The sequence below is a fragment of the Pristis pectinata genome, chromosome 19 (assembly GCF_009764475.1).
Source record: "Pristis pectinata isolate sPriPec2 chromosome 19, sPriPec2.1.pri, whole genome shotgun sequence".
Lineage (NCBI taxonomy): Eukaryota > Metazoa > Chordata > Chondrichthyes > Rhinopristiformes > Pristidae > Pristis > Pristis pectinata.
Genome location: NC_067423.1, coordinates 19,747,212 through 19,772,907, shown reverse-complemented (window position 1 = coordinate 19,772,907; position 25,696 = coordinate 19,747,212). Strand labels below are relative to the sequence as shown.

Genomic DNA, 25,696 nt, shown 5'->3' with positions numbered 1-25,696 from the left:
AATAGCATGGTATAAGAGTGTAGATTCTGCAGTATGAGTATTTAATATAATGGATAAATAGGTATTAACAATTAATGTTTGTAATTAATGTTAATTTTGAACCACCCAAATTTTGAGTACCCAAAAACTGCTGAGCTCTTTAAATTAATATAGTTGCATCTACCCAGATAAGATAGTTGGACACTGGTTGTTAAGAGTGAGCAATGTTCTGAATCAGAATAAAATCAGTTGACAATAGTGCTTTTGAAATGTGCAAGGTGTGAAACCTATTGTTGACTATCTTCAGTTAGCTCGGTGGAACTTTACTCAACCAGTTTCATTCAAACAACTTTTCCTGATATCAAAAGTGATACCATTTTGTCAAATGCTATTGTATTTTTATTAAACCAAAATAACTGTACGTTAAAGTATTTCCAATCCATGTGCAGACATTACATCCACTCTCTCATTTTACGCATTTTCTCTGTGCAAAATTAGGTTTGGCTTGGAATTCAATTTCAATGGAACATTTAATCTTTACTGACTTCACACTGTTCAGTAGTGAGCATCTCAACACCTGCAAGAAGATTTCTAGTGTGCAAATACACAAGATGTCTGCCTACAGATTGAAAAGTCTATAGGTATACAACTATGTATGAAGCAGATCCAGCAATTTGTATTAACATTTCCATCATCCACATCTCTGTTCATAGAACTGACAAGCCTCTGTAGTTCTACAATTTTCTGAACATTTTCACAGACGAGTTGTGTAACCACTTCATCTCTATCCTTCACATTCATTGCCTCTGGTCCAGTATCAGATTGCCTCAATTAGTAGCAGTCTCAAGCAACGAACAAAATGCTGGAGAACCTCAGCAGGTCAAGCAGCATTTATGGAGGGAAATGAACAGTCAACGTTTTGGGCCAAGACCCTTCTTCAGGGCTCAATCTGCAGTAGTGATCTCATCTATTTTACCATGAACATCCCATACATAATGAATAATGCTAGGGAAGAATTAAATACAACCATCATTAGAGAAATAGCATTAGACCAGCTAACAGGTCGACAGACTCATGAGTCCCCTAGCCTGCATTGCTTGCATCATTCAATCCAAAAAGAAGTGGCTTTTAAGATAGTGGATGCATTAGTAAAAAAATTCCAAAAATTCTTAAATTCTGAAGTTGTACCAGAGGATTGGAAAACTGCCAACATGACATTCCTATTCTATAAGGGACGGAGGTAAAAAGTGGGTAACTATATCCAATTAGTCAAACATTTTTGTTGGAAACTTGTTATGACCAATTATTAAGGAAGAAATAGCACAAGAAAACCATAATCTAAGCAAGCCGAGTCAGCATGTTTCATGAAGGGGAAATCGTGCCTGACAAATTTATTTTAGTTTTTGAGGAAGTCTCGACCAGAGTGGAAAAAGGGGAACCATAGATGTATTGTCTTTGGCATGTATTGGTATTGGTATATTATTGTCACTTGTACCAAGGTACAGTGAAAAGCTTGTCTTACAAACCTATCGTACAGGTCAATTCATTACACAGTGCAGTTACATTGAGTTAGTACAGAGTGCATTGACGTAGTACAGGTAAAAACAATAACAGTACAGAGTAAAGTGTCACAGCTATAGAGAAAGTGCAGTGCAATAAGGTGCAAGGTCACAATAAGGTAGATCATGAGGTTATAGTCCATCTCATTGTATAAGGGAACCGTTCAAATAGTCTTATCACAGTGGGGTAGAAGCTGTCCTTAAGTCTGGTGGTACGTGCCTTCAGGCTCCTGTATCTTCTACCCGATGGAAGAGGAGAGAAGAGAGAATGTCCCAGGTGGGTGGGGTCTTTGATTATGCTGGCTGCTTCACCAAGGCAACGAGAGGTAAAGACAGAGTCCAAGGAGGGGAGGCTGGTGTCTGTGATGCGCTGGGCTGTGTCCACAACTCTCTGCAGTTTCTTGCGATCCTGGGCAGAGCAGTTGCCGTACCAAGCCGTGATACATCCAGATAGGGTACTTTCTATGGTGCATCAGTAAAAGTTGGTGAGAGTCAAAGGGGACAAACCAAATTTCTTTAGCCTCCTGAGGAAGTAGAGGCACTGGTGACAAGTTTCCTCACAAAAGATCAAGTCACAAGATCCCATGGTGTAAGGGGATAAATATAATGCATGCTAAGAGGATTGGCCAACAGGCAGGAAGCAGTAAATGTAAGAGGATAATTTTCAGACTAACAATCTGTAACCAGTGAGGTATCACAGGGATCAATACAAGGATTCCATAAGTTTACTACATACTTATACATGGAGAGTTTATGGTATGGTAGCCAAATTTGCAGAGAACATCAAAATAGGTGGGGAAGCACATTGTGAGGAGGATACATACAGCTAGAGAGATATTGATTGTTTATGTGCGTGGGCAAAAAGTTGCCAAATAGAATAGGATATGGGGAAATGTGAAGTTGTTCATCTTACGAAGGACAATGGAACAGAATGCTATTTAAATAGAGAAAAACTGCAGGAAGCTACAGCACAAGGGGATGCTGCAGAATAGAAGTAGGGAAGTCTTTCTGCAACTGCGTAAGGTACTAGCGAGACCATGTTTCAAGTACAGTGATGAATTTTGGTCTCCCGATTTAAAGAGGCAGTTTAGGGAAGATTCACTAGGATAATCCTGCATAAGGATTGTCCACTGAGCAAAGGTTAAACGGGTTGGGACTCAATTCACTGGAGTTTAGAAGAATGAGTGGGAATCTTATTGAAACATGTAAGATTCTTAGGAGACTTGATAATGCTGAAAGGACGTTTACTCTCATGGGAGAGTCCAGAACCAGATGGCATGCCTAAGAAAGAATGAGAAGATTAAGCATTTCTTCTTTCAGTGGACTGAGATTGACAGTCTTTGGGACTCCTTGCTACAGAGAGCTGAAGGGGTAGAATCCTTGTTTATTTTTAAGGCTTAGATTAATTTCTAAGCAATAAGAGAATCTAGAGTTGTAAGGGAAGGGCAGGAAAAAAAAGAATTGAGCAATGTTGAATCAGCTGTTATCCTAGTGAATGGTGGAGCAGGCTTGAAGGGCCAAATGGACTCCTTCCTACTTCCTATGGTTTCTAGCTTCAAGCTCCACATCAGATACATCCATTCTCTAGGTGAATACTTGAGATACTAAGGATGTGCTACATTGTGTGGGTATGATGTTTCAGATAGAATGTTAGAATGATTTTATGTGTGCTCAACAGAAAAGTGAATAGTTTAGAAACATTCTAGAGCACAAAAAAAATATGAATTTCAATGTACTGTATGCTTAAGAGGCAATGATTAAACTTGCTCTATAATTTCCCACTATTGCAGCTTGTGGATTTTGTGGATGAAGTGAGTTTGGTACTAAATTGGGGTAGGAGACCACATAGTTTAGAGATTAGGCATGAATGTCATTGTGGTTAGAGAGAAAAAGTTATGGAGATAATTTGGGGAAGGGGAAGTGAAAATTCAGGCAGAAGGATTGCTGCCTCGGAGAAAATCGCATTTGTGGGGAAATGGGAGAGAGATATATACCACTTTGGAAAGTGGAAGTAGGGCTTAAAAATGGAGACAATTGGAAGGAGAAAGAGGTTCTGCCATGAAAATAATCAGGAGAATCTGGCTGGAGATCATTGGAAACGATAAGCTGAGTCTCGGAGATCAGAATGCTGGAGGGGTGCGGGGTTGAGATGATAGAAAAAAATGAGCATGGAGGTCATCAGTGGGGGAGAATGATGGATTGAGGCAATAAAGATGACTGGAGGGCTATCAGTTTTGGAAAAGTCAGGAAGAGCTTGTGATGGAGGAGGTGGATGGTTGGAGAGCAGATTGCAGGCGGTGGTGTTGGTTGAAGAAATGAAAACAATCAACACTGCTGACAGAGATTGAAGTTATAGAGTCATAGAACAACACAGCATGGATACAGGCCCTTCGGCCCAACCAGTCCATGCTGACCATGGTGGCCACACAGCTATTCCCAATTTTCTGCATTCAGCCCATATCTCCCTAAGCCCTCCATGTACCTATCCAAGTGCTTCTTCAATGATACTATTGTACCTGCCTCAACCATTTCCTCTGGGAGCTCATTCCATACACTCACGACCCTCTGCATGAAAAAGTTGCCCTTTTAAATCTTTCCCTCACCCTAACCCTATGTCCCCTAGTTTTGGACTCTCCTACCCTGGGCAAAAAACTGTTTCCATCCACTTTATCTATGCCCCACTTAATTTTAAATGTTTCTATAAGGTCGCCCCTCATTCTCCTACAATCCATGCAATAAAGACCTAGCCTGGCCAATCTCTCCCTATAACTTATGCCCTCAAGTCCTGGCAACATCCTCGTAAATCTTTTCTGCACTATTTCCAGTTTAACTATGTCTTTCCTATAACAGGGTGACCAAAACTGTACACAGTACTCCGTGCAGCCTCACCAATGACTTGTACAAGTGCAACATAATGTCCCAACTCCTGTACTCAGTGCCCTGACTAATGAAGGCCAGCTGATAAATACCTTTTTCACCACCGTCTACCTGTGACACACTTTCAACAAACTATGTGCTTGTACTCCTAGGTCCCTCTGTTCCATTACACTCCCTAGTGCCCTACCATTCATAGTATAAGTCCTACTGTGGTTTGACTTTCCAAAATGCATCACCTCACACTTGTCTGTATTGAAATCCATTTGCCACTTCTCAGCCCACTTCACTAATTGACCAAGCTCCCCCTATAATCTATGATAATCTTCTTCACAACATCACCAAATTTCATGTCATCCGCCAATTTACTGTTCAAGCCTTGTGACTTGCTTTATATATATAACGATTAACAAGGGTCCCAACACCAACCCCTGTAGCACACCACTAATCACTGGTCTCCATTCTGAGAAACAACCTTCAACCACCACCCTCTGCTTCCTGCAATCTAAGCAATTTTGAATCCACCCAACTAGCTTTCCCTGGATTCCATAGGACCCAACCTTCCAGACCAGCCTACCATTGGGGACCTTGTCTAAGGCCTTGCTGAAGTCCAAATAGACAACATCCACTGCCCTACCCCCACCTACCTTTTTGGTTACTTCTTCAAAAAACTAAAAGATTCATCACGCATGACTTTCCACACACAAAGCTATGTTGACTCCTCCAAAACAGACTCTGTCTATCCAAATGCTGGTAGAACTTCTCCCTCAAGAATTCCCTCCGGTAACCTCCCCACCACTGATGTCAGGCTGACCAGCCTGTAGATCCCTGGCTTGTCCTTGCTACCCTTCTTAAACAACAGAATAACATTAGCCATGTCTTCAGGAACTTCACCGGTGGCTAACTAAGTTGATGTGGGAGATGAGACAAGACCATGGGAAGATAATAGGGGAGGAGATAAAGACATGTATATAGCTAGGGCTGGTCAGAAATTATGAAAATTTAACTGAGAGCCTTCTTGGAAGAAAGATCCACACCTTCTGTGCATAATACAACTTTGCTTAAGTGGCTTCAAAACAAGTGCTACATGCCATTCATCATGAATGCACATGCTGCAACCAGCTCTATGCATGTACATGTTGTATAAACAGGGGACCTTAATGAAACACCTGGAAATATATCAATGGAGCACAATTACCCAATTGTGCTCGAAAGAAAATCACGAGATAGAGAATTTCAAGGCCAGTATATTAAAACATATTAGCTGAAAATCAATTGAAAGGTGGGGAAAAGAGCCCAAAATGAAAATAAGAGTCAAAAGCGACAGGAAGAGGGGGAAAGGAAAGCAGACAGAAAAGGGAAAGATTCAGAAATATATGAAAGGAGAAAAAAGATCAAGCAAAGTAATGTGGGACAGGGAGATGAACTTGGATCACAAGAGAGATATACAAACAGACAGAGACAGAGATATGCGTACCAGAGAAGGAAGTGGAAGGGATCAAAAGAAAGCATATAATTTGCATTCCTGTTGTGCTTTTAATGTAGGAGGAGGATTATCAATCCTCACTTAGACAGATAAACAAAATCTTGATCACAGAAGGTGGTTTTAAAGACCTCCTTGAGGGAGAAAGGCATAATAGAAATGCAGAGAGATTTAGTGAAGGCCAACACTTATCAAACGAATTAACTCTGAGGATTATTAAGAGGCAGAATTGGAGAAACACAGATATAAGGGGCATAGAGTAAGAGAGAAGAGGTAAAGAAGGTTGAGACTCTTATTTTCAAACGACTATGGGGACTTTAAAAATGGAATACTGATCAATCCAAAGTCAATTTAAATCAGGCAGCATAAAAAAATAGGTGAACTTGGTTTTGTGCAGCAAAGCCTCAAATTTATGGAGAGTAGGACTAGAGAATTCAACAAGGAGTACACTGGAATCATCTAGGTTTAAGGTAACAAAGGTGTGAAACAGGGTTTCAGTAAGAAGTGAGCGGCAGAAGGAAAAAGTGAAGATTGCGAGTGAAAGGAGAAAGATAATAGTAGATCTTATGGAGTGAAGGTGGCAAAGAGGTGGAGGGAAGGCAGCAAAGATATCCAAGGTGGGGGAATGAAGGGTAAAAAAGATGGGACAATACAATAAAGGTGATAAAGGCTGTAAGAAAGCAGTGAATGAGAAAGTCTGAAAGAGGTGTGCACTACTCGATCCACAAGAGTGGCTGAGTAACACACAAAGGGAAAAAGTCTGAACAAGCCTATATGTAAAATAATCTTTCGAAGGAAACACATCTGATAAGTACACATTCCTCAACTGTATTTATAGCAGTCAAACAGTTTTTTTTGTAAATTCTAATTAGTTGCCATCACTGTAATCAATCTTTGGACATAAAAAAAAGGAAATTACTCACCGGTTTCTGCTGTGGGGCAGTACTCACTGCAGAAGGAAAACAAGGAAAGGCAAATTAAAAAAACAAAATACATATAAACTAGGCTTTATATTTTACTATTTGATATTGTTTTCTCATTAATAATACTGGAGATAAAAAAATCTTGCTTTTTAAAATGTACATTTTTAATAAAGTATGTGATTTTTCATAGTCATTTATCCTGATCTCAAGACCTCAAAATATACAGATAGTTTCATTAGGACCACCAGGCAGCCAGTTGGTGTACTCAAATGACTGGCAACTCAAACAACTCTCTGAAAGGAAATCTTTTCCAATCTTGAGTTGGGACTAGTTTTATGGGATTTATGCCAGTGCCATTATAGAGCTTGTGATAAGCGACAAAAAATAGTGCTTATCACTGTACACACAAACACCAATGTCACACCTGTGGAATTTCTGGCAAATATTGTCCAAACTTCAGTAATAGCAACACACAAAGCATTGTTAGACCATATGTCAACCAATATCCTCTAGAAGTTAATTCAAGTAGCTTCATGGATTGTAACTAAAAATGTATAAACTTCTTCACTGTCTCAGTTTTGTCACACTGTTTGGTATCCAATGCAATATTAAAATTTTCTTTAGCTAAGAAATGCAAGAACAAAAGCCAGTGTATTTGGCCTTGGCTAGCATTTCAGACTGCACCAGACTATGCATTTGTAACCACTTGACTTATCTGACTTTAATCAGAGCTTCTAATCCCATAAAATCTATCTCAATGGCCACCTAATTTCACCTCTGCAATACAAATTCCATGTATATCGCACAGGTAATGTATCAAAATTTCCAAGATGAATCACAATAGAATTAATAAACAAAAAGTTGATGCTTCACTTAAGGATATTAGGACAGAGGAGCAGAAGCTTGGTGAAAGCAATAGATTTTAAGAAGTATCTTAAAGGAGGAAAGTGTAGTGGTGGGGGGTGGAATGCTAAAGCTTAGGTATGAATATCAGCGGTGCAGCAATTAAATGGATGTTTAAGTAAATGCTTAAGAGGCCAGAATTGGTGATGATCAGAGATCTCAGAAGTTTGCAAGGCCAAAGGAGACTACAGATGGAAGAAGGGGTAGGACCACGGAAGAGCTTAAAAATATGGATACAGTTTTAAATTGAGGATCAGGTTATCAGGGGTCAGGACAACAGAGCTTTGGATGTCTTCAAGTTTGCAGACAGCAGAACAAGGAAGGCTGGCCAACAGTACATTGGAATAGTGAAGGCCGATGGCATCAAAAGGCATGGATGAGGGTTTCAGCAGCACATGATTTGACTCAGCTAGCAGTACTGAGACACAAGCAGTTTTATTAATGAAGTTATTATGAGGCAAGAAGCTCAACAGAATCAATTAAGACGCTGAGATTGCAAACGACTTGGTTCAGGTTTCAGAGTGTTGCCAAGCATAACGTTGTAACTAGTGGTCGGGGAAAAGGGGTTTGTGATGATGACCGAGGATGTAACTCTGGCCTTTTTCTGCATCCTGTTCTGATGGTCTGAAAAAGAGTCTGGCAATTCAGAAGTAGGAAAGAGCATCAAAAAAGGTAGTGTGAGGTGCTGCTAGATGGAATAATCTGCTAAGGTATAAAGAGAAGAAATTAACAACTCATGATCTACCCAGCTTGGTTTGTAATGTTATTAACAATCTCAATACACTATTTTCAAATCAGACTATTGAACAGTGAACAAAAAAGTCTCTAACCATCACAATGTGAAACTGCTTTGAAGCATGAATTACCTGCTGAACCAGAAGGTGGTGGAGCACCTGCTTTTTGCCATTCTGTTGCTTCCACAGCCATGCGTCGAATATAAGATTCATCTACACACATTAAGATATTTTCTGGTTTTATATCTGTATGGATAATCTTGCATTTGCTGTGTAGATAATCCAAACCCTGCAAGACCTATTAGCAAACAAAGCCAAGAGTATGGTTTATAGCTTCCTTATTTTTGTTCAATAATAAATAACTCTGTATTTTGCACTGTTACCCATCATGTTTCAGGAAAAAATTTCATCAGTCCTCAGATGTGTTCCCAAGAAGAGCACTCTGCCAAATAGAGTGATTTATAAAGTGTTTCTTTCATTCCCACATATATAAAATTTAATTCTGGCATGCTGATTCACTACTGAATGAAAGCACAACACCTACATCGGCAATGTTGTAAATAGACTTGAAGCAAACTTATTTTTTGCCAGTTATGATTGCCAATTTGCACAGTTCCAATTCTTTTAACTCAATCCCTACTGCAGTAAAAACAAGCAATAATCAGACTAAGAGAGATGGAGACAAATGGAAATAGTCCAGGCTAATCACTTCAAATGCACTTTATATTTCACTGGACAAATGCATATTTGAAATATTTGAAAACAAAATCGGCTGGATCAAGCTAAAATGAGCTCTCTCTCCAGAATTTCTGCTCCCAGTCTCCATATGCTGGCACTTATCTGGCCCATGTGCAAGGCTGACATCACTCACCCTCTCCGCCCCTGTGAGTCTAGTTGTATGGCCTGCACAGCAACCAGAAATCTGGCAGCATATAGAAAAGGCCCCCCACACTGAAAGTTCCCCACCAAAAGGCAGGAATGGCTGTTGGATGTTCTGGGGCTTAGGTGTTTCAAAAGGGATGGAGGGGGAGGTAAAAGACGTAGGGGAGTGGCATTGCTAATCATGGATAGTATCACAGCTGCAGAAAGGGAAGACATTCTGGAGGGATCATCTACTGAGTCAGTGTGGGTGGAGGTCAGAAGCAGGAAGGCAGCATTCACTCTACTGGGAGCATTCTATAGAAACCTGCCCTAAATAGCAACAGAGACACCAAGGAACTGATAGGGAGGCAGATTTTGAAAAGGCATAAAAATAACAGGCTTGTCGTCATGGGTGATTTCAACTTCCCTAATATTAATTGGCAACTCCTTAGTGCAAAAGGTTTGGATGGGGCAGAATTTGTTAGGTGTACCCAGGAAGGATTCCTGACACAACATGTAGACAGGCGTACTAGAGGAGAGGCCATTCTGGACCTAGTACTAGGCAATGAACCTGATCAGGTGTCAGATCTCTTGGTGGGTGATAATTTCGGAGACAGTGACCACAACTCCCTGACCTTTACCCTTGCCTTAGAGAGGGATAGGAGCAGATAATATGGGAAAGTATTTAATTAGGGGAGGGGGAATTATGATGCAATTAGGCAGGAACTTGGGAGTGTAAATTGGGAACATAAATTGGGAACAGATGTACTCAGGGAAATGCAATGGAAATGTGCAAGTTGTTGAGAGATCACTTGCATGGGGTCTGGATAGGTTTGTCCCATTGAGGCAGGAAAAGGATGGTAGGCTGAAGGAACCATGGTTGACAAGAGATGTGGAATATCTAGTGAAGAGGAAGAAAGAAGCTTACTTAAGGTTTAGGAAGCAAGGATCAGACAGAGCTCCAGAGAGTTACAAGGTAGCCAGGAAGAAGCTTAAGAGTGGATTGAGGAGAGCTAGAGGGGGGCATGAGAAGGCCTTGGTGAGTATAATTAACGAAAACCCCAAGGCGTTCTATTCGTACATGAAGAACAGAAGGATGACTAGAGTGAAGGTAGGACCGATTAGGGATAGAGGAGGAGACATGTGCCTGGAGGTGGAAGAGGTAGGGGAGGTCCTTAACGAATACTTTGCTTCAGTATTCACCTGTGAGAGAGACCATGACGTTTGTGAGAACAGCGTAAAATAGGCTGATAAACTAGAACATGTCGATGTTAAGGAGGAGGATGTGCTGGAACTTTTGAAAAACATTAGGATAGATAAGTCATCGGGGCCGGATAGGATACACCCAAGTTATTATGGGAAGCGAGGGAAGAGATTGCTGCACATTTGGTGACGATCTTTGGGTCCTCAATGGCCACAGGAGTAGTGCCAGATGACTGGAGGGTGGCAAATGTTGTTCCTTCGTTCAAGAGAGGGTGTAGGGATAACCATGGGAATTACAGACCAGTGAGTCTTACTTCAGTGGTGGGCAAATTATCCTAAGAGATTCTTAGAGACAGGACTTATGAGCTTTTGGAGAAGCATAGTACGATTAGGGATAGTCAGCATGGCTTTATGAGGGGCAAGTCATACCTCAAGAGCCTGATTGAATTCTTTGAGGATGTGACAAAACACATTGACGAGGGTAGAGAAGTGGATGTGGCGTATATGGACTTCAGGAAGGTGTTTGATTAGGTTCCCCATGATAGGCTCATTCAGAAGGTTGGGAGGCATGGGATCCAGGGAAACTTGGCTGTGTGGATTCAGAATTGGTTCGCCCATGGAAGGCAGAGGGCGGTTGTAGATGGAGCATATTCCGCCTGGAGGTTGGTGACCAGTGGTGTTCCGCAGGAATCTGTTCTGGGACTCCAGCTCTCTGTGATTTTTATAAATGACTTGGATGAGGATGTGGAAGGGTGGGTTCGTAAGTTTGCAGATGACACGAAGGCTGGTAGTGTTGTGGATAGTGTAGAAGGTTGTCAAGGGTTACAATGGGATATTGATTGGATGCAAAGCTGGGCTGAGAAGTGGCAGATGGAGTTCAACCTGGAAAAGTGTGAAATGATTCACTTTGGAAGATCGAATTTGAAAGCAGAATACAGGGTTAATGGCAGGATTCTTAGCAGTGTGGAGGAACAGAGGATCTTGGGGTCCAAGTCCAGAGATCCCTCAAATTTGCTGTGCAAGTTGATAGGGTTGTTAAGAAGGCGTATGGCATGTTGGCCTTCATTAGTTGGGGGATTGAGTTCAAGAGCCGCGAGGTAATGTTGCAGCTCTATAAAACCCTAGTTAGACCACACTTAGAATATTATGATCGGTTCTGGTTGCCTCACTATAGGAAGGATGTGGAAGCTTTGGAAAGGGTGCAGAGGAGATTTACCAGCATGTTGCCTGGATTGAAGAGCATGTCTTATGAGGACAGGTTAAGTGAGTTAGGGCTTTTCTCTTCTGAGCGAAGGAGGATGAGAGGTGACCTGATAGAGGTGCACAAGATGATAAGAGGCAAAGATCAAGTGGACAGCCAGAGACTTTTTCCCCAGGGTAGAAATGGCTAACATAGAGGTAATTTATTATTTTTTTTTACACACAGAGAGTGGGTGCGTGGAACGCACTGCCAGGGATGAGGGTAGAGGCAGATACATTAGGGACATTTACGAGACACTTAGATAGGCACATGAATGATAAAAAAAAATGGAAGGGTATGTGGGAGGGAATGGATAGATCGATCTCAGAGTAGGTTAAAAGGTCGGCACAACATTGTGGGCCAAAGGGCCTGTACTATGCTGTAATGCTCTATGTTTAAAAGCAAAGTTGGGGTTGGAGCTTTATCTTCTGTCTATGTTGTTATTGCATCCTATTCACTGACATTTACTATAAACCCATGGACTTCAACAGCTCCCTAGACCACACCTCCTCCCACTCTGTCTCCTGTCCCTCAGTTTCCCTCTCAGTTTCTCCATCTCCGCTGCATAGCTTTCCATTCCAGGGCTTCTGAAATATTCACCTCTCAGGAAATGTAGCTGCCCCACGACTGTAGTTGATGGAGCCCTCACCTGCATCTCCTCCATTTCCTGCATTCCTACTCTAATCCCACCTCCCCACAGACAGAACAGAGATTTAGTTCCCTTCGACTTCACCTTTCACATCCACATCCAGCACATCATTCTTCATCATTTCTGCCAATTCATAAGCAAACCCACCACCAGTCACATCTTCCCCTTTCCACCCCTTTCTGCTTTCCACAGGGACTACTCTTCTCATTGCTCCCTAGTTCTCTAATCCCCCCCCCACCCACCTCTCCCTATCCCCTGGCACTTTCCCCTGCAACCATAGGAGTTGTGACACCTGTCCCTACACCTCCTCCCTCATCATCATCCAGGGACCTAAACAGCCCTGCTAGGTGAGGCAGAGATTCACACGCACCTCCTCCAACCTCATCTTTTGCATTTGGTGCTCACGGTGGCCTCCTCTACATCGGCGAGACCAAGCATAGACTAGACAACTGCTTTGTTGGGCATCTGCGCTGTGTCCACAATAGCCATCTTGAGCTCTTGGTTGCATGCCATTACAACTCACTTTCCATTCCCCAGCCAACATGTCTGACCACAGCCTTCTCCAGTGCCAGGGTGAAGCCAAATGCAAACTAGAAGATCAGTACCTCATATTCTGTCTGGGTAGTCTACAACCCAACGAACATAGAATTTTCCAATTTCAGGTGACCTGCATTCCTTGTGTTCCTTTCTCTCTCCTTCTGATTCACTCAGGTTCTCTCACCCATCCCTCCTCCTTCTTACCAAACCAACTCCCCACACCTCTCGCTCCATCGCCCAGTTTCTTTTTCCTCCCCCACCTGGATCCATCTGCTGATCACCCACACACTTAACCTACTGGGTCTCCTTTCCCCTCCCCAACTGGTTCTATCTGCCCATCACCCTTCCTTTATCTGGTTCCACTTATCACCTTCTCTGTTGTTTTAACAAAATGAATATTATAGCATCAGAAAGAAGCAAATGTTATGACATGTTAAAAATAGAAAACATACATATAATCTTGATTATATATATTTTCAAATTTAGTTATGATAAGCCAAACTACAGCAAAGGTTGTGTGAAAGTAGAATTCAATAGTTTTGAAAATCAGGCATGCTTCGCTTATAAAACTCCAAAATGTGCCTTCAGATTTATTGCAAATTATGAAATGCAAGGAAAGCAGAATGTAAAACAAAATGTATAATAAGACAGCAGTCTAAGATCTGTCAACAAAAGTGACTATTTTAATACTTATACATCCAAATACATTTAACTTCTGTGAACAAATACTGAAATGACTCTCTTTTTCTCTCTTCAGAGAATTAATTTTAAACAGATTTAACTTGTGTGCTTGGCAAAAAAATAGTTCCAACATGAATTTCTGGTCTAATAAATCTGTAAAAGCTAAATAAATTGAATATCAAGAATATACATGATTTAAGTGCTGTAGACATGGCTTTCCATTATTCTGGCTGACATTTTGCTGGCCTACCTGTTGAATAATACTTTTCACACAGAGAATAGGAAGTCCTTGGTAATTGGATTTGATGATCCATTTCAAAAGATGATGACCCAGCACTTCAAATACCATACAGACATCTGTAAATATGGTTAAGAAAGAAAACACTCCGATCGCATTATTTCCTTTGCCAGGTTATATTGTACATTTATTCTTCATAGTTTCTGTGGAACCCATTTCTCATTAATCTGAGGATGCAACCATTTCCCATAATGACAATATTGATCTTGGATAAAATACAAACTCTACTACTCAAACATGCGTTTCAGTACCAAGTCTCCACTCATCTGTTACCTCTGTGGTACCGACCTACATTGGCACCCAATCCATCAACACCTCTAATTTAAAATTCTTATCTCAGTCCTCAAATGACCAGATGACCAAGTCCCTTTCATCTCTCTGTAACAACATTGAAAAGAAGTAAACTGAAAGGTGGACAAATACCCTTTGTGATGAAATGTATGCAAGGCTCCTATGGGAGGCAAAGGAAGAGATTACCTCAAAATAGTTCTAAAATAAATTCCTAGTCTAGTAAATCATTAAAAGCTAAAATTTCTTGGAGATTTTTATATCTTTGCTGATCACGGGCAAGGTGTCAGGAGGGCACCAAACATGTTAACTTTATTCAAGGGCAGCAGGGATAAATTATTGGAAAAATTCTTGGAGACAAGATTAATCTGCATTTAGAGAGGCAGGGATAGTGAACACGGCTTTGTTATGGGAAGGATCCTATCTCATTAATTTGATTGAATTTTTCAAGGAGTGTGTAGTTAGGTTAGTGCAGTTGATGTAGTCTACATGGACTTCAGTAAGGCCTTTGACAAAGGCCCACACAGGACACTGGTCCAAAAGGTTAAAGGCCTTCTGGAAATTGGATCTGAAATTGGCTGTGATAGGAAGCAGAGGGTGATGGTCAAGGATTGCTTTTTGCGATCTGAAGTCTGTGACTGGTGGTGCACTGCGGGGATTGGTGCCGAGACCCCTGCCGTTGTTGCATACCTTACTAATCTGGATTTGAACGTAGAAGGTATGATCAGTAAATTCTCAAATGACACAAAAATTGGTGTAGTTAATAGTGAGGAGGTTGGTCTTCATCTACAAAATTACATTGATGAGTTGATAGGACAGGCAGTAAAATGGCAAATGAAATTTAATCCTGTAAAAGTGTGAGGTGATGCATTTTGTAGTTCGACTAAGGCTGGACATAGACTAGGAATAGTCGAAATCTAGGAAGTACTTAATAAAAAAGGGACCTTGGCATATATGTTCAGGGATTCCTGAACAGTACTGGTAGATATGATGGTTAATGATACTTGTCTTCATTAGCCAGGACTTTGAATACTACAATGGGAACCCGAGTAATAGGTTAGAGGTTGGTGCATTCAGTGTACAAGAAGATGCAGCGTGTAGAAAGACTGTGAGGAAGGATAGGCAGTTAAAAGGGCAAAATTGCAGTCAGTTGGATGGCTGAAGATTCTACTTTAATGTGAGAAGTATCAGGAACAAGGGTGATGAACTTGGAGCATGGGTAAGCACATGGAACTATGACACTGTGGCCATTACAGAGACTTGGCTGTCGCAAGGGCAGGAATGGCTGCTGGATATTCTGGGGTTTAGATGTTTCAAAATGGACATGGATGGAGGTAAAAGAGGTGAGGGAGTGGCTTTGCTGATCAGGGGCAGTATCACACTGTAGAAAGGACGACGTCCTGGAGAGATTGTTTACTGGGTCATTGTGGGTGGAAGTCAGAAACAGGAGTATTCTACAGACCCATCCCATAGCAGCAGAGACACTGTAGAGCAGATCGGGAGGCAGATTTTTGAAAGGTGCAAAAATAACAGGGTTGTTATCATGGGCAATTTCAACTTCCCTAATATTGATTAGCGCCTCCTTAGTGTAAAGGGGATAGATGGGGCAGAGTTTGTTAGGAGTGTCCAGGAAGGATTCCTGACACAGTATGTGGACAGGCTGACTAGAGGAGAGGCCATTCTGGACCTGGTACTAGGCAATGAGCCTGATCAGGTTTTGGATCTCTTGGTGGGAGAGCATTTTGGAGACAGTGACCATAACTCCATGACCTTTACCAAAGCCTTGGAGAGGGATAGGAGGAGACAATATGGGAAAATATTTAATTGGGGGAGTGGGAATTATGATGCAATTAGGCAGGAACTTGGGAGCGTGAATTGGGAACAGATGTTCTTGGGGAAGTGTACAATGGAAATGTGGAGGTTGTTTAGGGAGTACTTGCATGGGTTCTGGATAAGTTTGTCCCATTGAGGCAGGGTAAGGATGGTAGAGGGAAGGAACCATGGTTGACAAGAGATATAGAATATCTTGTCAAGAGGAAGAAAGAAGCTCACCTAAGGTTTAGAAAGCAATGATCAGACAGGGCTCTGGAGATTTACAAGGTAGCCAGGAGAGAGCTTAAGAATAGACTGAGGAGAGCTATAAGGGGGCATGAGAAGGCCTTGGCGAGTAGGATTAAGGAAAATCCCAAGGCGTTCTACATGTACAGTATGTGAAGAATATGAGGATGATTAGAGTGAGGCTAGGACCGATCAGGGATAAAAGAGGAAGCATGTGCCTGGAGTCGGAAGATGTATGGGAGGTCCCTACTGGTATTGGTTTTGGTTTATTATTGTCACTTGTACCGAGGTACAGTGAAAAACTTATCTTGCATACCATTCGTACAGATCAATTCATTACACAGTGCACTGAGGTAGTACAGGGTAAAAACAATAACAGAATACAGAGTAAAGTGTCACAGCTACAGGGAAGTGCATTGCAGGTAGACAATAAGGTGCAAGGTCAAACAAGGTAGATTGTGAGGTCAAGAGTCCATCTCATCATATAAGGGAACTGTTCAATAGTCTTATCACCTAATGAATACTTTGCTTCAGTATTCACCAGTGAGAGAGACCTTGCCATTTGTGAGGATGGCGTACAATAGGCTGATACACCAGAGCATGTTGACGTGAAGAAAGATGATGTGCTGGAACTTTTGAAAAAACATTAGGATAGATAAGTCACTGGGGCCGGACAGGATATATCCAAGGTTATTACGGGAAGCGAGGGAGGAGATTGCTGCACCTTTGGCGATGATCTTTGCATCCTCACTGGCCACAGGAGTAGTGCCAGATGATGGGAGGGTGACAAATGTTGTTCCTTTGTTCAAGAAATAGAGAAGGGATAACCCTGAGAATTACAGACCAGTGAGTCTTACTTCAGTGGTGGGAAAATTACTGCAGAAGATTCTTAGAGACAGGATTTATGAGCATTTGGAGAAGCATAGGCTGATTAAGGACTGTCAGCATGGCTTTGTGAGGGGCAGGTCGTGCCTCACGAACCTGAATGAATTCTTTGAGGATGTGACAAAGCACATGGATGAAGGTAGAGCAGTGCATGTGGTGTACGTGGATTTTAGTGAGGCGTTTGATAACGTTCCTCATGGAAAGCTCATTCAGAAAGTTAGGAGGCCAGGGGATCCAGGGAAACTTAGCTGTGTGGATTCAGAATTGGCTCACCTAAAGAAGACAGGGGGTGATTGTAGATGGAGCGTATTCTGTCTGGAGGTCAGTGACCAGTGGTGTTTTGCAGAGATCTGTTCTAGGACCCCTGCTCTTTGTGATTTTTATAAATTACTTGGATGAGGATGTGGAAGGGTGGGTTTGTAAGTTTTCAGATGACATGAAGATTGGTAGTGTTGTGGATAGTGTAGAAGGTTGCTGTAAGTTACAACAGGACATGGATAGGATGCAGAGCTGGGCTGAGAAGTGGCAGATGGAGTTCAACCCGAAAAAGTGTGAAGTGATACACTTTCGAAGATCAAATCTGAAGACAGAATACAAGGTTAATGGCAGGACTCTTAGCAGTGTGGAGGAACAGAGAGATCTTGGGATCCACGTCCATTGATCCCTCAAGGTTGCCACGCAGGTTGATAGGGTTGTTAAAAAGGTATATGGTGTCTTGCCCTTCATTAGTGGGGGTACTGAGTTCAAGAGCCGCGAGGTAATGTTGCAGCTCAATAAAACTCTGGTTAGACCACACTTGGAGTACTGTGTTCAGTTTTGATCGCCTCGTTATGCAAAGGATGTGGAAGCTTTAGAGAGGGTGCAGAGGAGATTTACCAGCATGCTAACTGGATTGGAGAGCATGTCTTATGAGGATAGGTTGAGCGAGCCAGGGCTTTTCTCTTTGGAGTGAAGGAGGATGAGAGGTGACCTGATAAAGGTGTACAAGATGATAAGAGGCATAGATCGAGTGGACAGCCAAAGACTTTTTTCCAGGGTGAAACACGAGGGGGCATAATTTTAAGGTGATTGGAGGAAGATATAGGGGGGATGTCAGAGGTAAGTTTTTTTTTAAACACTGAGAGTGGTGGGTGCATGGAATGCACTGCTGGCAGAGGTATTGGAGGCAGATATATTAGGGACATTTAAGAGTCTCTTAGAAAGGCACATGAATGATAGAAAAATGGAGGGTTATGTGGGAGGGAGCGCAGGGTTAGATCTATCTTAGAATAGGATAAAATGTCAGCACAACGTTGTGGGCCGAAGGGCCTGTACTATGCTGTAACATTTTATGTTCTACAACAAGGTTATGGTACAACGATATAAAACATTAGTTAGGTCACATCTTGAGTACTCTGTGCAGTTCTGATCACATCAAAGGATGTGATTGCACTGGAGAGGGTGCAACGGAGATTCACCAGGATGTTATTTGGGATGGAACACTTCAGGTACGAGGAGAGGCTGGATGGACTGGAATGTAGAAGGGGAACCTGACTGAGGTAAATAAAATTAGGAGAGGCATTGGGTTTTGGTGAGGGCTATGACACTTATGGGGTACTTGGAGTTTCCTTTCCCCGCTCATGGAAAACACTATGAGGATTGTGGAGATGGTGCTCTGGTAACACTTAAGCAGTACTTAGATGAGCATTTGAAATGCCATGGCATAAAAGGTTATGGGCTGGGTGCTGGAAAATGGGATTAGTACATGATGTCTGGTATGGACATAGTAGGCCGAAGGACCCACTCCAGTGCCGTATAATTCCATATGGATTTCAGCAAGGCATTTGACAAGGTACCCCATGCAAGGCTTATGGAGAAGGTGAGGAGACATGGGATCCAAGGGGACATTGCAGTGTGGATCCAGAACTGGCTGGCTCACAGAAAGCAAAGAGTGGTTGTTGAAGGGTCATATTCTGAGTGGAGGTCGGTGACCAGTGGTGTACCTCAGGGATCTGTACTGGGACCCTTGTTCTTTGTTATTTTTATAAACGACCTGGATGAGGAAGTGGAGTGGTGGGTTAGTAAGTTTGTGGATGACACGAAGGTTGGGGGTGTTGTGGATAGTTTGGAGGGCTGTCAGAGGTTACAGAGGGACATAGATAGGACGGACAGTTGGGCTGAGAAGTGGCAGATGCAGTTCAACCCAGATAAGTGTGAAGTGGTTCATTTTGGTAGGTTAAATATGTTGGCGGAATATAGTATTAATGGTAGGACTCTTGGCAGTGTGGAGGATCAGAGGGACCTTGGGGCCCGAGTCCATAGGACGCACAAAGCAGCTGCACAGGTTGACTCTGTGGTTAAGACGGCATATGGTGTATTGTCCTTCATCAATCGGGGAATTGAATTTAGGAGCCGTGAGGTATTGTTGCAGCTATATAGGTCCCTGGTCAGACCCCACTTGGAGTATTGTGCTCGGTTCTGGTCGCCTCACTACAGGAAGGATGTGGAAGCCATAGACAGGGTACAGAGGAGATTTACAAGGACGCTGCCTGGAATGCGGAGCATGCCTTATGAAAGTAGGCTGAGGGAACTCGGCCTTTTCTCCCTGGAGAGACGAGGATGAGGGGGGACCTGACAGAGGTGTATAAGATGATGAGAGGTATTGATCGGGTAGATAGTCAGAGGATTTTCCCCAGGGCTGAAATGGTGGCCATGAGAGGGCATAGGTTTAAGGTGCTGGGGAGTAGATATAGAGGAGATGTCAGGGGTAAGTTTTTTTTACTCAGAGTGGTGAGTGCATGGAATGGGCTGCCAGAAACGGTGGTGGAGGCTGATACGATAGGGTCTTTCAAGAGACTGTTAGATAGGTACATGGAGCTGAGTAAAATAGAGGGATATGGGTAAGCCCAGTAATTTATACAGTAGGGATATGTTCGGCACAGCTTTGTGGGCCAAAGGGCCTGAATTGTGCTGTAGTTTTTCTTTGTCTATGTCTATGTCTAACTTCCCTCAGTCCAAAAATTCCCCAAAACTGGCCCCATGCAACCTTTGTCATTGGTGGGCACGCTTTCACTCACCTCGGCCCCATATTCAGGAATTTCAATTTCATTCCTAAACTTCTTTTTTTCCAAAAACTCTTTGACCAAGCATTTAGTCAACTCTCCATATATCCCTTATTTTGTGTAAATTAAGGGTGCTAAGTATAAATTGCTATTGTTTAATAAACTGTGAACAAATGGCTGTCATATTTCCCTGCCTTACAACAATGCTTACATTTCAAAAATTGTCTAAGGATTCTTTATGCCATCCAGAGTTCTTGAAAGGAGGTACATAAACATAATTTATAAGTATTGTTTAGTATGCAGGTATGTTTCTCTTCCTGATGTAACAACTAATCCAATGCAGAAATTTATTGAATATGGGATTACATTAATTCACATAATATGTTTAAAAAAATAATTTCATGGTCCTAAGAAGAAGCGTACTTGACAATTATGCAATGTGGGTCATGAGCATTTCCTACCGAAAACAAAATTTAATCAAAATTACGGTGTACCTCTGCATCTGGAATGGAAATTCACCCTTATGGAATTCACAAATCACTATCAAAAAATTTGAGATATGGAATAAAAATTTGCTCTTATGGAATTTATGTGGAATACATAAACACAAAATGTATAAAGAACTGAACTAGTTTATTAAGGACAACGATCGCAGGCTGCTAGTTCACAGTGGGAGGGCACTTAAGGGATTTGCTTTGAAAACTGACAAGGAAATCTCTTCCATTGATACTTGATAAACTTATGTAACATCCATTTCTACTAGAAGACTCGAGGACAGCTAAGATTGTGCCTTTTAATTAAGAAGCACAACAGAGATAAGCCAGGGAACTACAGGGCAGTGGGCCTTATATTAGTGGTGGGAAAGTTATTGGAAGGGATTGAGAGACAGGATGTACTTGCATTGGAAAGGCAAAGACTGATTAGGGATAGTCAGCATGGATGTGTGTGTGGGAAATCATGTCTCAAGAATTTGACTAAGTTTTTCTTTGAAGAGGCGACCAAGAGGATTGATGAGAGCAGGATGATAGACTTGTCTACATGGATTTTAGCAAGGCCTTTGACAAGTCCCACACAGTAGGCTGGTCCAGAAGGTTAGAACACACGGGATCCAGGGTGAGATAGCAAATTGGATAAAAAGTGACTTGGTGGTAGGAGGCAAAGAGTGATGGTGCAGGGTTGTTTTTCAGCTTGGACGCCTATGACCACTGATGTGCTGCAGGGATCTGTGCTTGGTCCTTTATTGTTTGTTTTATACATATTAATAATTTGAAAGAGAATGTAGGTGGCATGATTAGTAAGTTTGCGGATGAAACCAAAATTGGAGGTGTAGTGGACAGCGAAGAAGGTTGTCTATGGTTACAACAGCATCTAGATCAATTGGGACAGTGGGCAAGGGAATGGCAGATGGGATTTAATTCAGACAAGTACAAAGTGATGCACTTTGGGAAGTTAAACCAGGGCAGGTCATACATCGTGAATGGCAGGGCCCTGGGAAGTGTTGCTGAAGTACATAGTTCCCTGAAAGCGGCAACACAGGTAGACAAGGTTCTTGTCTTAATCAGCCGAGGTATTGAGTATAAGAATTGGAACATCACGTTACAGTTGTACAAAACGTTGGTTAAGCCACATTTGGAGTACTGTGTGCAATTCTGGTTGCCACATGATAGGAAAGATGTGGTTACACTAGAGAGAGTGCAGAAGAGATTCAGGATGTTGCCTGGATTGGAGGTCTTGAGTTACCAGGAGAGACTGGATAAGTTGGGTCTGCTTTCCCTGGAGCAACAGAGGCTGAAAGGTTACATGATAGAGGAAAATAAAATTATAAGAGGTATAGATAGGGTAGATAGCCAGTGTCAGTTTCCCATGGTAGAATTATTTAAAACTAGAAGGTGTAGGTTTAAGATGAGAGGAAGTTTAAAGGGGTCATTTTTTCATACAAAGAGTATCTGCAATGAGCTGCCAGAGGAGTAGGAGGAGGCAGAAACTGTAACAACATTTAAGAGGCATCAGGACCCGTACTTGAATGAGCAATGCATGGAGGAATATGGAATTTATGTAGCCACGTGAAATTGGTATAGATTGGCATGATTGTTGGCATAAACACAGTGGGCCAAAGGGCCTGTTTCTATACAACTCTATGACAAGATTTTTTAAACTTAGACCATAAAACATAGGAGTAGAATTAGCCCATTTGGCCCATCTAGTCTGCTCCACCATTCAATCATGGCTGATTTATTTTTCCTTCTCAACTCCATTCTCCTGCCTTCTCCCTGTAACCTTTGACACCCTTACTAATCAAGAGCCTATCAACTTCCGCTTTAAATATACCCAATGACTTGGCCTTCACAGCCGTCTGTGGCAATGAATTCCATAGATTCACCACCCTCTGTGGGGGGAGGGTACATGATACAAAATGTTCTATTTGATGTGTTGTCCTAAATCATACCAGGACTTTTAATGCAAATTTATACAACACAACATAACAGATGTACAAATATAATAATAATTCATTTAGCTAAAAATATTTCTGAAGGTCCTTCACAGGGATGCAATACATTCTGAACCACAAAAAGTAAACCACTAAAGGATACGTATTCCATTCATGCCTGAAAGTTTGAAATCATCAATTAATTGTACCACCATGTCCTTATTTGGATCATTGGGATCACTTTCTCGTACCTGGGAATATTAAAACCAAAATTACCAAGAGAGCACCATCTGTTATACTTGAACATATTCAAAATATAACATATTCCAGAAGCTAATTTTTACTTTGAGAATTGCAAAATATTATTCTTCTAATAGAAAACCTTACTTCATAAATTCTTAGGATATTAAGATTTCAAAATAATCCAGGAACATCAATGAATAAATAGAAAATCAAGTGCAATATAGTCAAGTAAAATTGCTAGAAATGGCTATTAGTTTTCTATTTAGAACACTGTTATACCCTCATTAGAATTAAATGCAAGAGTGATTGGATATTACATAGGATCAAAATCTATGTATCCCAAAATCAATGCCAGTTTATGATCTTAATTTCAATGAAGTTCCGATGACAGAGTCAAAGGAACATTAAAATGAACTCTTAAATATGAGAGAGTTATAGAAGGAAAATAATCCAGGAACTACCTATGCAATATCACTCCCTTTTACTGTTGCTATGACTTTTTGCTATGTTTTTCACTTCAGTCTCTGCATCACAAAATGAAACACATTAACCAAGAAAATAAATTTCACATTTTATTTTATTGTGCTAAACCATCATTGCAGAGTGTTGTGAAATTGTCCAAAAATACATTTAAAATGGAGTTTGGATAGTTAGAATAGTTAAGCAACATGCCAAAATAGGACCTACATTGTTCTTAATAGGACAACACTTATTTTAGCACAGCTATCAACATTTGCTATGTTCCTGCTGAAATAAGAGCGTCAGCTCCTTAAGGCACATTCTCTATGGTAGCAAGATATCAGCAACACACCCAGTGACATCCAGAGAGGAGAGACAGACTACAGAGGAGAGGAAGAGAACTCCCAGATTAGTTCAGTTTAATTTGAAATCCCAGTCAAAATGGCTAATGGGGTGGGGTAGATCCTGAGTAACAGAAGAGGAATAACTGCCTGGCCCACCATTAGAGGTGACTAGTGCAGACTGGCTGGGAAAGTGAAGACAGTAAATGAGAATCTCTGCAGTATGGAACAACACCACAAGTAGTAAGAAGTTTGTCCCAGCTTTTCCTGCTGCCACCTTCTCTGCAACTTAAAACTAACATTTTTATTCTTTCCTGGTTCACCCTGAAATGTTAACTCTGTTTCTCGTTCCACAGATGCTGCCTGACATGCTACATGATACGAGCATTTCCAGCATCAGCAAATTGGTGATGGTGTTGATTGTGAAGGAGGAAATCTTGGGCTATGGAATGATAACGCATTGGCAGAGAATGGCAGATGTAATTTAATCCTGAAAATGCGAGGTGATGCATTTTGGGAGGAACAGTAAGCTACAAATGGTAGGACCCTCTGATGTACCAAGAACAGATGTCCAAAAATCCCCGAAGGAAGCAGCACAAGTAGATAATGTGATTAAGACAGTATATAGGATGATGAGTCATAGAGTAACACACAAAGCACAGGAGGAACGCAGTGGGTCAGGCAGCATCTATGGAGGGAAATGGACAGTCAACGTTTCAGGTGGAGACCCTTCATTTGTACTGGCATTTCCCTCCATAGATGCTGCCTCACCCGCTGAGTTCCTCCAGTGCTTTGTGTGTTGCTCCAGATTCCAGCATCTGCAGTATCACGTGTCTCTACTGAGTCATAGAGTCAAACAGCACAGAAATGGGCTGTTCGGTCCAATCTGTCCATGCCAAGCATGATGCTTATCTGTGCTAATCCCGTTTGCCAGCATGAGGCCTGTATCTCTCAACTCCTTTTACTATCCAAGTACTTATCCAAATGCCTTTTAAACATTGTAATTGTTTCTGCCTCTATCACCTCCTCTGGCAGCTTGTTCCATATAACCACCACCCTCTGTGTGGAAAAACCTGCCCCTCAGATCTCCTTTAAATTTCTCCTCTCACACCTAAAACTTAGGCCCTCTAGTTTTAGACTCCTCAGCCCAAGGGAATAAAAAAAACTCTAACCTTCTACCCTATCTATACCCCTCATAATTTTATAAACCTCCGTAAGGTCACCCCTCAGTCTCCAGTAAGAACAAACCCACCCAATCCAACCTCTGCCTGTAATTAAAGCCCTCCATTCCACACATCCTTCCTGTAGTGTGGCAACCAGAACTGTACACAATACTCCAAGTGGGGTCTAACCAACATTTTGTATAGCTGAAACATGGCCTTTGTTAGCTAGGGAATAGAATGTAACTGCAAGAAAGTTATGAAAAAAATTTATGAAATATTGGTTAGCCCACAGATGGAGTTTTGTGTGCAGGTCTGGTTGCCACACTAAAGGGTGTGATTGCACTGAAGAGGGTGCAGAGGGGATTCACCAGGAAATTGCCTGGGTTTGCTTTCCTTGGAGTGGAGAGGGCAAAAGGGAGACCTGCTTGAGGAATACAAAATTATCATGCATTGAATTGTTTAAGGTAAAACCTGGGAGATTGAGAGGGGAGTTGAAGAAAAAGAAGTTCACCTAGAGAATGGCTGCAGTCTGGAATGCATTTCAGTAGTATGTTGACCATCATTTGAAACACCTTGAATGAGGGCTGGAAAATAGCATTTGTAACCCAAATCCTGGCTGCATTTTCCTCACAACTTGTGGTCACGCAGCTTTCTATCATCAATCCCAGATAGATTGCACTTTGTCCCCTCATTCAAATTATTGATAAAGATTGTGGACAGCTTGACCCTACCACTGATCTCTGTGACATCCCTGGAGTTACAGCTTCCCAATCCAAAAATGAGCTGTTTATTCATTCTTTTCCGACCATTAACCAATCCTCAATCCATACCTATCAGTATATTATCTCCATCCCACGTGCTATAAT

General features: G+C 41.7%; 1 protein-coding gene across 6 annotated transcripts in view; it reads right to left on the bottom strand.

The window, feature by feature from the left end:
* srpk2 (SRSF protein kinase 2) overlaps nt 1-25,696 on the bottom strand; it is a 141,936-nt gene that overhangs the window by 23,008 nt on the left and 93,232 nt on the right. For all 6 annotated transcript variants that reach the window (XM_052033949.1, XM_052033953.1, XM_052033952.1 and 3 more), the window contains 4 exons: nt 22,788-22,875; nt 13,877-13,983; nt 8,588-8,753; nt 6,819-6,844 (listed from right to left, as the gene is read on the bottom strand). In XM_052033949.1, coding sequence (XP_051889909.1) covers nt 6,819-6,844; nt 8,588-8,753; nt 13,877-13,983; nt 22,788-22,875 — 387 coding nt within the window. The remainder of the gene's footprint in view (nt 1-6,818; nt 6,845-8,587; nt 8,754-13,876; nt 13,984-22,787; nt 22,876-25,696) is intronic.